This window comes from Lepidochelys kempii, chromosome 2 (assembly GCF_965140265.1).
Source record: "Lepidochelys kempii isolate rLepKem1 chromosome 2, rLepKem1.hap2, whole genome shotgun sequence".
Classification (NCBI taxonomy): Eukaryota; Metazoa; Chordata; order Testudines; family Cheloniidae; genus Lepidochelys; species Lepidochelys kempii.
In genome coordinates this window covers 141,521,545-141,537,833 of record NC_133257.1, presented here as the reverse complement: position 1 = coordinate 141,537,833, position 16,289 = coordinate 141,521,545, and the positions used below count along the sequence as shown (strand labels likewise).

Below are 16,289 nucleotides of genomic sequence, written 5' to 3'. Positions count from 1 at the left end.
TTAGTTGGAAAGTTTCAAAATAGTGATGACAAAAATTAATGGGAAATGTCAATGAAAAATGGAAATACGGGCTTCACTGAAGTAAATGACAAAGTTCCCATTGATTTGAATAGGGCCAGGATTTCATTTCAAGAGTTTATCAGAAAATATTATAGATTTAGACTGAAAATAATTGGACCAATTCAAGTGCGCTACCCCAGCTCTTATCAAAGAAATGAAGTAAAGAAAGACTAATGAGAGATAAAGTATTATATAACATTGGGGTATTGGCTGGACCCCTTAATGTTCACTTAGAGACTTCCCAGCACTAAAAGTTTTCTACTGCTTAGGAAACAAAGTGGATACTTACGGCTGTTAACGTGACAATGCTAAAACAAGAATTAAGATTAAAAGTGAGTTTCAGTTAAGATTTTTATGTAGGGCACAAGTATAACCTTTACATTTGTTGTTTAGTATGTTATTTGAACTTCACTCCTTTAAACATCTGGTTTAATGAAGGCAAAGCACATCAAATAAATTTCCTTTCCTCATATTTAGAAAAGGTGGTTGGTATATTTTTAGTGTGGTATTGTAATAACAATGAATAATAGCACTTTCATGTCCTCCTTACCATGACAAAAAGTGGACATTTATAATTATTGCGTGCTTTATTTTTGAAACTGTTCTGTTCATTACTTAAATCACAAGGACAGAAATTTGTTCTCTGGTCTCATATCTGTTCTTTTCCTGTTAAGCGGGTATTGTTTTACTCGAGTTTAACCTTTAAAGGATATGTTAATACATAGTAATTTTTTAGAAAGAACACTGATGTTTGATAATGGTTCATCTTATTACACTGTAATATTTCTATAGTTTACAAAAAGTTCTGTAAAAACTCATGCATAAACCTTAATCTTTGGTCATTTCCTCCAGGAGTCCTAATTTACACTGCATTTTTCTTGTTAGGATTAAGGTAACAATTTTGCATCAATTTGGAATTTTGATTAAATTTTCTCCCCCGATTGGGACCCCTGGATTTAAGAACTAATGTTAAGCAGTTGGCTGTGCTTATGTATCCATTAAAACTGAGGATTGTTCTTAAAGCGATTGTCAGCTAACTATCTAGCATGGTTTTAGGACTCTGACACCACCAAAAAGACCCAATCAGAATCAGAATATGGTTTTGGACAACATGTGTCCTCGGCCAGAATCTAAGAGGACAACATACAAAACATAGCTCCAAAGGGGTGCTAAGACATTGCTAAGACATCAAAACACTAATGGTCATGTTAAGCATGCAGCTTTTTGTACACTGTCCAAATGATAAAACATAACTGTCTGTCCATTCCCTAGAGGAACTATATCTATTCACCCTGTGTGAGCAACAGCTCTCCACCATCAAATCCACAAGTGGACTCCTGCAGAGTTTTTACTGGAAGCATTCATGAAATTGTCTGTTGACGATGGACTGACTTTATGGTACTGACTTTTGGTGGGGGTGGAGGGATGGGGCAAGGTAGAGTCCTATATATTAGACAAAGTTAGATTCCCTCCTTGAACTGAACAAACAACAGAAAGCAGGAGATACTTGGAGTCAGATGTTCACTGAAGCTCAGGGCCAGATTTTTCAAGCACTCAGCACTCACAATGACGGTCAGATTTTCAAAAGGGCACCCATCTAGGTGCCTGTATGAAGAGCAGATTTTTGAAAGTGCTTAGTACTCAGCCACGACTATGGGGATACTTGTGGCCAGACTTTCAAAATAGCTCAGCACGTTGCCCTTGTAGATTAAGACTGGACTCTTAGATAATTAACAAACATAAAAAAAACAATCACTTTTGCACTAGGGTGTAAGTAGTTTAGCCAGACACATCTTACTGCTGATATCCCAGTAACTGTGGAACAACTTGTATATGAGGAGTGATTAATAAGATTGGGACTGTTCATCTGAGCAAAGAGATGACTAAGGTAGGGACATGATAGAGGCCTATAAAATCATGAATGCTATGGAGAAAATGAATAAGGAAATGTTATTTACCCCTTCACATAACACAGGGTCACCCAATGAAATTAATAGGCAGCATGTTTAAAATAAAGATAAGGAAGTACTTCTTCACACAATGCACAATCAACCTGTGGAACTCATTGCCAGGGGATGTTGTGAAGGCCAAAAGTATAACTGGGCTCAGAAAAGAATTAGATAACTTGATCAGGGGCTATATGCAACCCCACACTCTGGGTGTTCCTAATCCTCTGACTGCCAGAAGCTGGGACTTGACAAATTGCCAAAGCCCCACTTGACAAATTGCCCTGCTCTGTTCATTCCCTTTGAAGCATCTGACACCAGCCACTGTTGGAAAAACAGGTTACTGGGCTAGATGGACCATTGTTCTGACTCAGTATGGCCATTCTTATGCTCTTAATGACAGAGCTTTAACAGAGCAAGCAGTAAAATGCAAAGTGAGAGGCTGATAGGATTTTACTATGTTTATTTTAAAAGACTTTATTTTTATTGAGGATTACTTTCATTTAAAGTAATTAAATATTTTAACTTGGAATAAGTGGAGGAAAAAGAGGCCTGAATTCTCCATGTGAAAACTGAATCGATTCCTCTATGTAAGACAGAAATAATTCTACAGTGGATGAAATAGCAGTTAATTACAGTTTATATGTTCATGGCATTGATATTAGATGTAGAGTTGCAGTCAATCCTTCTGCAAATACATCCATAATGAGATGCCCAGCTGACGAACATTGGTGTAGATTCATTGACTGGAGTGGAGTTCTGAGGATTTACACGAAGCTGAAGTTCTGGCTAACAGTATAAAACATACATAACAAATGAATTTGTGGTTTCTATGACTAGTAAAGAAAATTACTTGGAAGCATCTGAGATGGGGAACTTCCCAATGCTAACAGTAGGCACAATGGCCCTGGGAATTTTCACTTTCCCAATCAGATAATCTTAACTGGCCAGTGGACAAGGAAAATAGTGAATGGACATTCACAGTAAAAGGCTACACTGGATAGTCTGTCTGCTTTACATTTCTACAAGGCATTCACACACATAAAAAATATTCCTGTATACAAAGATACACTGATCAGAATGAAAAAATGTTTCCCACATGCTCCCATCACGGTTAATAATGCATCTAGATGCTACTGACTGGCACTTAACAATGGAAAGATGACATTACTAGATTACTTCTCTGTTTACTTCAGCCCTGGAAGCATGGTCTTACCTGAGCGATTATTAGGAGACATGCGCACTGGAGAGATGGAGGGCGTGCGTGATGAAGAGTATGGTCTTTGCCGATCCCTCTCTATTGTTGAAGATGAGGCTACAAAGTGATACTGTGACCATCCATCCTGCATGAGGACAACATCAAACATTGGGACAGGTTTCAGTGAAAAAGATGCATATGTACAATACTTTATTTTATGTAAACAATACTTTTATTTTATTTAATCACTAATTATGATGAATACTCAGTTACAGTAATTACATATCAACTCACAATGGTCACTCTTGTTCTCCAGTGCTAGGCTGCTTTACTCTGCCCATTTACAGCATGCCAAGTATGCTCAACACTGCAAAATTTAAGATGGTGCTCAGGGTCTGTCTACACAACGGGGTAATGTTCTCTATGGGGGCAAGGGGAAGTGTGATTTCTAAAGTGCTCTGATGTGTTGCACATTAATTGGTCTGTGGAGACCCTGCTGGTGCACTCTAAAAGTTCCCTAACATAATGTTGTTAAATCACACTAGGGAATTATTAGTTTGCACCAATTAATGCACAACTTGTTAGTGCATTTTATAATTTGCACCCTCTATAGTGCACATTATCCCACTGTACTGCATGTATTCCAGACAACCCCCCAGATACTACAATGTATCCCACAAAATACCTACAACAGGCACAAAGACACAATCCCTTTTAGGGCTGTGCAAAAATTATGCAGAATTTGAATACAGTTTTAGGCATTTTCATTCTGCCCTTTTCCACACCACTACTTTTCCTGAAATGTCATAAAAATGATAAGCCAGCTGTGAAAATATGCAAAATAATGATATTTTGTCTGATTTACAGTGCAAATATTTTTTCCTTGAAAACAATGCTGTTACAAAGGAACGTTTTAATGTTGCAAGCAAATGTTAAATGGATAGATGATGAGAATTCAAGCCTTTTGAATTTTGTTATAAATATTTCACACACCCTCTAGTCTAGTTAATACACTGAGACTGCTCAGCTGTTTGTTCATAACTGGGAAACTAAAGTAGGTTCTTTACAGTGTTTTATTATAATATAATGCCCATTTCCCCCAGCACTGTTTTCTCCAGAGTGCACAGAAAAAGTTGCCCTCTGTATTTGAAATTGAAATGTATAATGATATGAACATTTCTAAGTTAGCTGCTGCTCAAGTTCATATTACTGAAATTGACTTTATTTGTGCAGGAATCAAACACTGGAGAGCCTAAAGCTGTTTTATGGTCTAACATAACATAACATAACATAAATACTAAATAGTAACATTTTTTCTTAAGTAATTAAACTAGCATGAAAGCATAATGAGAGCTAAAATGGCTATTAGTAGCTCTTGTATTGGACTCCACTATATTATTTCAGATGCCACAAAATATTTACTGATGAAATATGTTTATCATCTGTAAAGCTTGTGCCAAAACTGTAATGTAATTTTACGAACTTGGGCACAAAATCTACTTGCCACTCTTATGATAACACTTTACTTAGCACTTAAAAAATGCTTTCCAGGGACCTGATCCAATGCCCATTGACCTCAATGAATATTGGGTAAAGTCCCAAGTGAGGAGGCAAAAAGAATTTTGCAAGGCAGATATAAGTGTGATTAAAATATATATAGTATAAAACATTGTTAAAAATTGGCTCCAGTTTCCCTCTTAGTTTGGCTATTTTGCTATATGAAAAGTAATTGCCATCACCAGTACTTTCAGAACACTCTGCTGAGGAAAAGTGGTGCTGCTTTTCTTTTTTAAACAGCAAAAGCACAGAAGACGCTTGCTTATTAGATTTCTATCTATACATAATATTGATAACTTGAAATAGACACACTCAACGTACAATTAAAAACACTGAATGCACATCTCTTCCCTCTATGTTGTTTGCATAGTGCATTGGTAGGTGGCTGTGTGTCAACTGTGAAGTTACGACACACATTTAAAAGGAAAATTAAAAGAGTGAAATTTGGGACATAGCTTTTGAAGATGGGTTCATTATTTTCTTTGGAGTGGCTAGCTACAGAGCATTTGTCCATATAGGAAAGTGATGTTTGTGCTTCTTCACAGGATCTATATGACCCCAGGCAGTGAAGGGTCATATAGAAAATGTCAGGAGAAAAACGGACAGTCAATAAAGAATCGTAAGAATTACTAGGAAATGCCAGTTAATCCTTATTACCAATGATAAGGAAGCATTTTCTAAATCCAATCAATCATCTCCAGCAAGCAGGTGACTTAGAAGCTTTTATAAATCTATGGTACGCCCACATCTTGAATACTGTGTCCAGTTGTGGCCGCCCAATCTCAAAGCAGATATATTGGAAAAGGTTCAGAAAAGGGCAATAAAAATGATTAGGGGTATGGAACAGCTGCCATCTGAGGAGAGATTAATAAGACTGGGACTTTTCAGCTTGGAAAAGAGACAATTAAGGGGGGATATGCTAGAGGTCTATAAAATCATGGCTGGTGTGGAGAAAGTAAATAAGGAAGTGTTATTTAATCCTTCTCATAACACAAGCACTAGGGGTCACCAAATGAAATTAATAGGCGGCTGGTTTAAAACAAACAAAAGGAAGTATTTTTTCACATAACTCACAGTCAACCTCTGGAACTCCTTCCAAAACTATAACAGGTTCAAAAAAAGAACTAGATAAATTCATGGAGGATAGATCCATTAATGGCTATTAGCCAGGATGGACAGAAGCTGTGAATGGGCGACAGGGGATGGATCACTTGATGATTACCTGTTCTGTTCATTCCCTGTGGAGCACCTGGCATTGGCCATTGTTGGAAGACAGGATACTGGGTTAGATGGACCTGTGGTCTGACCCAGTTTGGCCGTTCTTATGTTCTTGTAAGATGTGCCCTTAAGCTCTAGAGCAATGATGATGTTAAAGACCGATATTATTTTCAAGTGCACAACTACTGTTTTTTCTTAATGTTAAACCAAATTGGAAACGATCAGAGACTGCTTAAAGCACATGGAGACATAAAACAAGAGCTAAGAGTTCAAAGTCTTTGAAATGTCATAATGAATAGTTTAATTCCCTTTATCTTACCTATTTATCCCCACCCACAGTTCAGGATCTTACACAGTAGCCTTAGAAAACATTATAAATAAAGTTTTACCATGTACACATCTTCGATAATATTAACTTACATAACTTACATAACTGCTATGAGAATAACACACTTATCACTTGGAAATCTTTCATCCCAGTGAGAAGCACTGATCCCCTCTTCCCTCTTTCCATCCTCTTGAGATTAGCAGTTCTCATGGGAATGGCAGCAGAGATGTCACTTTTCTAATTATTTTATTTTAAAGTGACAGATCTGCTAGCCCAAGCAGAGGAGACATGCAGGCAGAAGGAGGGAGCAGGCCACCCTCTGGGGAGATCTGATGTCAAAGGAGGGAAATGACCATCCAGCATTCTCCACCTATACAACGAGGTGACATTGACACTACAGTTGACTTGCAGGGGGACCTGCAAGTCAACCACGTCATGAACCGCCTCATGAAGAGCAAAGAGGAGCATCAAAGGGATGAGGCAAGCTTTCAAGATTTTCAGCCTTCCCTACAGTTAGAGTGAGCACACAAATGGCGGTGCATGCAGTCCTTGTTGGGACCTCCTTATCTCCATCTCAACGAGGGATATGGTGGAAGGATCCTTAATCAAACTATGCACAGCTTCAAAAAGTTGGTGCTCCATAAGACAGGTTTTATGATAAGGAGTGTTCCCCTCCCCCCCCAGGTTTTACTAGGATGGGTGTTTTTTTTTTAGTTTTTTAAATCCCTGTCCACACTGGACATTGAAACTGTGCCAGAACCATGCTGGCTACAAGCCTGCTGGAAAATGACTAGTAAATACAGTTCTAATCCTTGTGGAGATGAACTTTCAAATACCAACAGCAGGAGGGTGTTTTTGTTTTTTGTTTTTTTTTAGCTCAGGGAAATTCTACATGACCATGGCTTTTAACCTTCTCTTTTCGCTCTCACATTCACCAACATAGACAGAGAAGAGCATTATTTTCACTATAAAATGGAGACAATGAATATTAAAAAAAATGAAGATATTAATAGTTCTTCAAACCTTTTAAAAATCCATTTAATCCCATTTAAAAATCAATTAATGACACTAGAGGCTTTAGGATCTTAAATGTTCTGTGCCAGCTAAAAATGGCACGTTTTGTTTCATGTTCATCCTGTATCATGGTATCTCTCTTAAGTATCTACAGCTAGGGTTGAAGTTGCTCTCAGCTGAGCAGGGAAAAAGGGCAGCTTTCTGCTTGCCTACTGCATTACATACCTGAATCCTTCTAGCATTCTAATGGAAAGTGAACGTTAGCTCCCTCCTGTACAGCACCACAAACTCCATAGCAGTGACATCTGGTGCCAGTTGGGTGAAGTTCCTTTGGCACTTCAGAGAACACCAAAAGTTTCTTCACCACAGGCATTACAGTGGTTCTCAGCAGAGAAGAGGTTACATCTAGTTGTAGTTGGACTGCCAGTAGATATGAAGCTTGGTTGTATAGGATTTATTCCCCTCGATCCCCCATTTAATGTTTTTCTCTCTGCTGAGAGCAGCTTCACCTACAGGTGCTTCAGAGAGTAGAATTTGAGACTCACAGTACAATTTCAGCTGACAGTGGAACTTTTAGAATCTCCAGAATTGCAAGGCCCCAAATGCTTTTAATTCCAATTTGATTAATATAAATGTACAGATAGACAGAAGTGAAAAATCTTAGAGCTCTGGGGAGACTGATGTGATTGATAGGGGGAAGACTGGTCTCGGGGCTAACGCAAATAAATGGGAGTCAAGAGATCCCACTCTAGGCTCTGCCATGGACTCTGGGCAACCTTGGACAAGTCACCCTCTGTGCACCTCTCAGTTAAAGACACTGGGCTCAGTTCTCTCACTTAAACTGGTTTACACAGTGCAAATCCATTGCTCAATGGAGCTACTGTTGATTTACAGGTTTCAGAGTAACAGCCGTGTTAGTCTGTATTCGCAAAAAGAAAAGGAGTACTTGTGGCACCTTAGAGACTAACCAATTTATTTGAGCATGAGCTTTCGTGAGCTACAGCTCACTTCATCGGATGCATCCGATGAAGTGAGCTGTAGCTCACGAAAGCTCATGCTCAAATAAATTGGTTAGTCTCTAAGGTGCCACAAGTACTCCTTTTTTTTTTGTTGATTTACACTGAGGTGAGTGAGAACAGAATGAGGGACTAGAACACCTTCTGTCACAAAGGGTGTTGTGAATCATAATTCATGCATGTTTGTAAAGCACATTAAAATCTTCAGCTATAAAGGTGCTAAAAGTATGTGCAAAGATTTAACAGAGTATGGGCTAGATACTCATCCAGTGTAAAATAGCACAACTCTACTGAATGACTGCAGTGGAGCTATGAGGATTTATACCAAATGAGGATCTATCCTATGTGACTGTTGTCCTATATCTACATACGTTAGAGCCTTTGTTAACAAAACTGGTCCATTCTTTAGTCCATCTGAAAATGAAAATAAAAGTTTTGCCATTTCAATATCAGAGCAAAAAGATAATAAGGAGCCTCTTACACCAGCCTGCCTCCCCCATCCTCCCAACTCCTTTATTCAAAACCAAGCTACTATCACACTTGGTTTTATTGGAGTGCTTAAATTTTTGGCACAGTGAAACAAAAAAGTTATCCCAATCATTAATATAATTATAAATATTATTATGAGCTCAGATTGCTTTTGATTAGCCAGATTCCGGTAGATTCCACTGTCACTGGATGGTAATTTTCAAACAGTGCTTTCTGACAGATTTTTTGCATGTGTCTGACAGGCTGCCATAATACCTCAAAAGCTGAATACTTTTAATAAAATCAATCCTTAGCTCTCATCTGCTCCAACAAAAGAAATTTCTTTCCATCTTTAAGGTGAACACTTTCTAACAAATTCATTAAAACTATTCCCATCAACAATTCCAGAAGTTATTAGTGTTAAATATTTCAACTAATTTTTAAGAGCCAAAAGGGAATAAATTGAATTTAATGCAGAAATAAATACCACCTGACATGCTGGTTGCTTTCATTATTTTGTTTCAGCTCTAGTGCCTATAATGACATTTAATTAAATTGATTCGGATACTTAAAGGTACAGTATATAGGGATCTCCTAAAGAGAACAAGTACTATCTTCAAAAGCAAAGTCTGTGTGCAAGTGCATTTCAGAAACCAATCTGCCATCAGCCTGATCTACTAAAGGAAAAATAGGACAAAAGATTTGACAAACTGGAAAGAAAATCAGTATAATACTGTTATAGAGGGGAATGCCATTGTTAACTGCCAACCGTTAGTTAACAGGTAGCAACTGTACACCTAAAGAAATCACAAATAACCAAAGTAGGGTAATGTCATATTAGCCCTCAGCAGCTCTTCAGAGGTTTCACATTTTGCATTATATTTTGATTATGCCTATAATGACTATCTATTTTTCCTAAGTAATATGAAGGCAGTAGGAGAAGGCATGTATTTGTTGCAGCTAGATCAACATTGGCATATATCCAGTTATATGTTGTCAGGAATCCGGCAGTGAGTAACTTTTAAGTGGAGAGCTATGCATAACAGTTGTGGAGAAAAAGATAACAAGACTTTAGAACTAATAATTTTTCATAGGCTTCATACTTGTGCCAGTATGTCATGTCCCTGCTCAGCTCTGAGTCATTATGAGATTCAATCATTCTCCTCTGATCCACAGCAAGTTATTATTTTGTCTGGTGGTAGGTGGATTCATGTTCTATGAGTAACATTAAAAGACCTGTTGCAACTTCTTTAGTTCTTGTTACCTTTCAAAGATATGTCTTGGTCAGGGAGAGGGTATATAAACCCTGCTACTTCAGCCTGAGCTGGGCCCCCTCCCACACCTGACTCGATCCTGATTGTAGTATGCACTGTACAAACATAGTGAAAGATAGTCCCTGCCTGCCCGAAGAGCTTACAATCTAAATCGACAAGACAAAGTGAAAGAAGGGAGAGAGAGAAAATGATTTTCCCAAGGAAAAAGAGCAGACCAGTGGTGAAGCTGAATAGAACCTGTAGGCCTTGCTGGAGTCCTAGGCATAACTAACAGTATGAACCGAAGGCTGTCAGCAAGAGTGGGCCTGTTCTTGGCAATATGGCAACACACTAGGTATTAGCCAACCAAGTCAGCATATTCCTGACCTGAGGGGATGGCACAGAAGCACCCACATCTCTCAAGTAACTACATAAACAAATTCCCCAAGAGAAGGTACAAGAACACACTGACCTCTCAGAAGATAAGGATAGAATGACAAGATAATGGATGAGGTTGTTTTGTTTGAACTAGCAGGTAGGAGATATAAGGATGGTAACTAACAACATATGGAATGTAAAACGTAACTTGTTTGTATCAATGTATAAAAGGAGAAGTCATAGGAGGGGCAGCTTTGTACTGGCCGAGAGGACAGCGTCATGTTATGTTGATCAAGCTCGTACCGTGTCGTGGGCACACATGTGTTAGTGTACCTGTAACTCGTATGGGGCAAAAGTACCATGCTTAGTCAACAGTGAACCTGACTAAACCTTTCACCACAGAACGGAGCCTGTGGTCTTTCTGTGTGAGTAACATCAAGCTCTGCTGAATCAACACGCCGTGCTCTCTGCTAGTGCCGCTACCATCGCCGCTCCAAGAACAGGGGCACCAGAAGCATTAACGACACTACAGCCCTAGCAACACTTAGCAACATTAACAACAGCCCCAAGTTCAGTCCGTAGCCCAACCTACTAGACCACACTGCTGCTATTGGAATCAGTGAGCAGCAAAATCTGAACAACATGGTTTTAGAACTCAGTTTAGTTTGTTTGTACAGAAGTTAAAGATCCTGCTCGAGTTCAGTCTCAAGTACTGTCTCTTAACCTTCCCTGCTGTGATTTCAATGTCAAATTGCCGTTCACCTCCCAAAGCAAAGTATCATTATAAAACTACTATCCTCTAACAACATCCTCCCACAAATGACATCACACCACTGGGCAAAGCTGACTGGCTTTTGTTTTGAGAATATTCTTATAATACTTCTGTAAAATTTACACATGGAAACATACCTCTGAGAATCCCATAATGTCTCAGCAAACTCTATTCTAAGTGACTTAGTCAAAATAAAACTGAAGTGTAGTTATTTCAGCTGATCAGAAGGCAGAGATGCTGCATATTTACTGGCAGAAAACTACCATTTTTGCAAGTTGTGCCATTCCCTGGCTCTGATTAGTTTTAAGCTTCATATTAGTATAATCACTTCATAGTTGTTTCTTAATAACCCTGCAGTGTAAAAATCCCTGCCCTATGACTAGTTGATAATCATTAGCCAATCAGGTGACAGTGATTTGCATAAAAGTGTAGGGTTTTCAATAACTGCTATGAATATAAAAAAAGAAAAGGAGTACTTGTGGCACCTTAGAGACTAACCAATTTATTTGAGCATGAGCTTTCGTGAGCTACAGCTCACTTCATCAGATGTTTACCGTGGAAACTGCAGCAGACTTTATATACACACAGAAATCATGAAACAATACCTCCTCCCACCCCACTGTCCTGCTGGTAATAGCTTATCTAAAGTGATCAACAGGTGGGCCATTTCCAGCACAAATCCAGGTTTTCTCACCCTCCACCCCCCCACACAAATTCACTCTCCTGCTGGGATTTGTGTGGGGGGGTGGAGGGTGAGAAAACCTGGATTTGTGCTGGAAATGGCCCACCTGTTGATCACTTTAGATAAGCTATTACCAGCAGGACAGTGGGGTGGGAGGAGGTATTGTTTCATGATTTCTGTGTGTATATAAAGTCTGCTGCAGTTTCCACGGTAAACATCTGATGAAGTGAGCTGTAGCTCACGAAAGCTCATGCTCAAATAAATTGGTTAGTCTCTAAGGTGCCACAAGTACTCCTTTTCTTTTTGCGAATACAGACTAACACGGCTGTTCCTCTGAAACCTGCTATGAATATGCAGATCCTCAACTCTTATTGAGGCCTGTACTCTGATTACTGCCTTCAGAATTACCAAAGTGTTTGTCAGAAAGAAAGACACCAACTCCTGTGGTGTCCCGGTACAGAAGAGAAGAAGTAATGACAAAAAACATCATACTATGAAATTACTGAGAGAGAAACTATTTACAAAATATATATTTTAAAACTTTCTAACTTTCTATTTCCTCCTTCAGGCCCAGTACTGTTCTGCCTGGAGTCAACAGGAGTTTTTCCATTCAACAAAGCAGGATTGGAACCTTCTTCTCGTTCCTCTTCCTTGCCTACGAGCCAGCATTTTGCTATTGTCATCTTATTAATTGTAAATATGACGTTTCCTGTAATGATATAATATGGTAAAATACCAGGGTAACCATCGATGAGAGAACTACACCCAGCAAGCTGATGTTAGAAATAGAAAGTGATCGGCTATATGATACCGTAACAAAGAAAGGTACTAGCAAGTGCATTGTGTTGACTGAGCTGACTTGGGAACTCAGTAGGAAATTGCTCTCAGTTGTTGGTGTTGCATCTTTTTCATGCTGAAGCTTTGCTGTCAGGCTAAGTGGAACTTTCCTGACTGGTGTGCGCTAGTGTGACATTGTCTAAATTAAAGGATAAAGCTGATGTGAATGAAGTCAAGTCTCATCAGACTGATACAATTCTGGGCATCGTTTCACTTGCAGTTTGTTGACCTGACACTAATAAGACCCAACAGATATTAGAACTGAATCAGATTATCTACATATATTCACATATGAAAGCGAAGCATTCAACATGACGGTAGCATAAACTGCCTACAACACTGTGGTGAGAAACGTGCACATGTATCTAGCAGAGTTTCTGACTGGGATCTTAGAAGTAATATAGTCTAAAATATTTAGCAATAACGACATTTATCATTAGGATCTAATATCTAGAAACATTAAATGTAGTAAGTGCATTCCTCAGTGGTTCTCAACACTGATGGTCCACAAAGCATTTATGGGCAGAACAGTGCTCAGTCTGATTCTCCTCCTTGTTTCCAGCTGCCAAATTGATTCACAGAAGCCAAAAAATATATATATATATTGAAATACTTTCCTCTTATGATTTTTCCATGTAAACACTTGAGGTAGTGGACGCATGGATGTTATATACTAATGAATGGGAGGGGAGATGCCAAGAGGCAACCTTCCTATTATACTGTGGTTCAGTGGAATTGTGTAAAAGTTTGAGACACCCATGCTATCTGTTATAAACACAGGTAGTAGTAAACATCATGCAGAAAAATATCAATTTATCAGAACCTGTCACATGTATGTTTACATATATTGCAGACAATGCAGTTTGTGTAAAGATAATGTCCTCAGCATAATGCAACATGTCAGATGGAAATTGTGATTCCCTGCATACCTTAGTTAAAGAATGTACCATTTTAAAAATGAAAATTTGTGCATATATAAATATGTACCATAGATAGATTTATACATACAAAAAGCAAAAATGCATAGGCCCTGCTAGAGTACTTGCAGTTATTTTGGATTGAACCTTTGGGATTTTTGCTTTGAGAGATCAATTTAATTTAATTAATAATTAATTTGATTAATTTCCTAAATTCAGCCCTTTCCAAAACATCCCTTATTTAAAAAAAAAAAGAAAAAGAAAACCCCAAATCATTTTTGATAAGCTGGTCATATTAAAACAATGAAGCCATTCTTAAACATCTTACATTTAGAAGGCAAAGTCCTAGGGTCCAGGAAGGATGGACATTTATTGATCTGTTTGTATTGTCTCAACAGAAACACAGAATTAGCAGAGCATCCTTAAGCTCCTTATATTGACCTGTTATATGACATACTCCGAAGAAAGCTACTTTAATGATTAACAGATAAATGGCTTTGTACTTTCAAATGCTTGGGGCTAAATGAGAGATAATTATAAAAGATACATAGAGGACTTTTATTCCCAGGATTTTGTCTTTTAATATCAAAATGAGAACTCAAGATTTGTTATTGAAAAGAGCAGTAGAAAGCATCCAGAAAGATTTGGAATGCTCCCAATTTGGACACTTGCAGTTCATTTTTTGGGTTAACTACCTTGGGCCAGATACTGCATTACGTTCTGTCAGTATAAAACTGGAGAAACTGACTTCAGAGCACAGAGGGGAATACCTGCAGCACTGCCAACCCCAAGTGTCCAAAAATCATGTCACTCCCGCAAAATAATCAGATTTAAAAATGAATACATGTGGATTTTTTTTCTTTGCCTTCTTGTTTTTGAGACTTTAGGATTCATGTTCTCCAGCTTTTCTTTGCAATCATGAGGGCTGGAAACATACTTTTTAAAAAAATGAAAGCTGAGATTTCCACTTAATATCATCATTACTCCAGGAACTGGGGTTTCAGAAAAACACTAAATATATCAAAATGTGTTCATTCATTGCAAGAATTTTTAACACTGTATATGTAAGAGCATGATTGTAGTAGTCAGAGCAAAAAGAAAAGAATGTATTTCCTGTTACTTACAACAAAAATGTTCTGGGCCACACCTGTGACAGCCCCAGACAGATTATGCCAGCGTGGGATAGAAGTGCAAAAACTTTCCACCCGTCCTCCTTTCACACACCTGTAACTGGGGAGCACAGACACTGCCCCCCCCCAGCATGCCTACCCAAAGCGTTGGGATGACGGTGGTGTGCTCTCTTAATCTCCCACAGTGTACCAATCAGCATAGCTGGCAGAGTTGTGGGGAGTGAGCAGTGCACTCTGTCAATGGGTGGCTGAGCCTGCTGCTGCATTTCTGCATTTCTCTAAAGCCCGATAAGGAGGTCTCTATAAGTCAGTCAGAATTCTGCCCGGGCTCCCACTTCGATGGTGCCATCTCTCTGACCTTGAGGGCTATGTTTTAAAGGTACAATCTAACTCAAACATGCCTGAAAAGGAATGTATACACTATGTACAAAAATATTTTCATTCTACACTCTGACTATACACAACTGACTCCATCTTGTGGTTGTTATTCGGCCAAACATTCCCACTGTGAAGTTAAAGAAACAAATAACGTTTATAAATGTGCGGTTTCTACACATCAAATTTCAGTCTCTTTAAGAATCTGGTAATGCAAATTTATATTAAGGAAGGAAGGGAGAAAAAGATTCCTAGGTCATACAATCATTTACTATAGCAAAACTGGCACTGAATAAGGATTAATAAGCACTAGGAAGCCTATTTCTCTGATAAAGTGACATCTTCAAAATCAGTAGTTTATTTCTTTCATTTCTCATATAGGATTTAGTGCTCCCAGCCTCTATCTTCAATACTCTGAAAGCAAGGTCCATTAATTCTCAGAATATCAACATGCCATACCTAAAGATTTGTTAATGCATTTTCTGTGTCTCACTTTTGACATTATTATTGCAAAGCCTCAGATTCTACGCCCTGTTGAGATAGTTAGCCAAGTTTTTTCTTTCAATGTACCTCAAATGATTTTGGCCAGTTTTCTTTCTTTCAAACACTCTTTTACCAATGTCATCAGTCATATGAAACAGAAGTAACCACTGTGGGCATTATTTTAAATATGAGCTCCCAAGGTCACTTGTGAAGGACACACAACCAGTCTCTGATGTATCAATAAATCCATCTAAGTGAAAAACTGCTCGATAACTGTGCTCAACTGCCTTATATGCTGTGGCAGAGGAAGGTTTCAGGAAGTCAGTCAGGCATCACTTTACCTATCCGTAATTAATTATTGGTTTCCTGTTGTGTGAGTGTGATGATGACAAGACCTAATCTAATGAATAAAACAGTTGTAAGAAAAGGCAACAATGTGTGATGCAAAGCATGAAGGACAAAACGTCAGACATAATAGGGTCCATTATTCATTTTGCTGATGTTATATACAGCTAAATAATAAACCTTTCAAAACACTGCAATAAAATAATATATGCATTTTTCAAAGTACTGTAGTACTGTTTCATATGCCTCTCATAAAGGAACAATGGCTATAATCTACTGTTCTAAAAGGCATGGCAGTATTTGGCCCTTGGG

At 38.4% G+C, this 16,289-nt stretch overlaps 1 protein-coding gene across 6 annotated transcripts in view; it reads right to left on the bottom strand.

Moving 5' to 3' along the window:
* The window catches only part of CTNND2 (catenin delta 2), a 1,187,410-nt gene that overhangs the window by 28,547 nt on the left and 1,142,574 nt on the right, over positions 1 to 16,289 (bottom strand). For all 6 annotated transcript variants that reach the window (XM_073332333.1, XM_073332332.1, XM_073332334.1 and 3 more), the window contains one exon: positions 3,223 to 3,349. In XM_073332333.1, the coding sequence (XP_073188434.1) occupies positions 3,223 to 3,349 (127 nt within the window). The remainder of the gene's footprint in view (positions 1 to 3,222; positions 3,350 to 16,289) is intronic.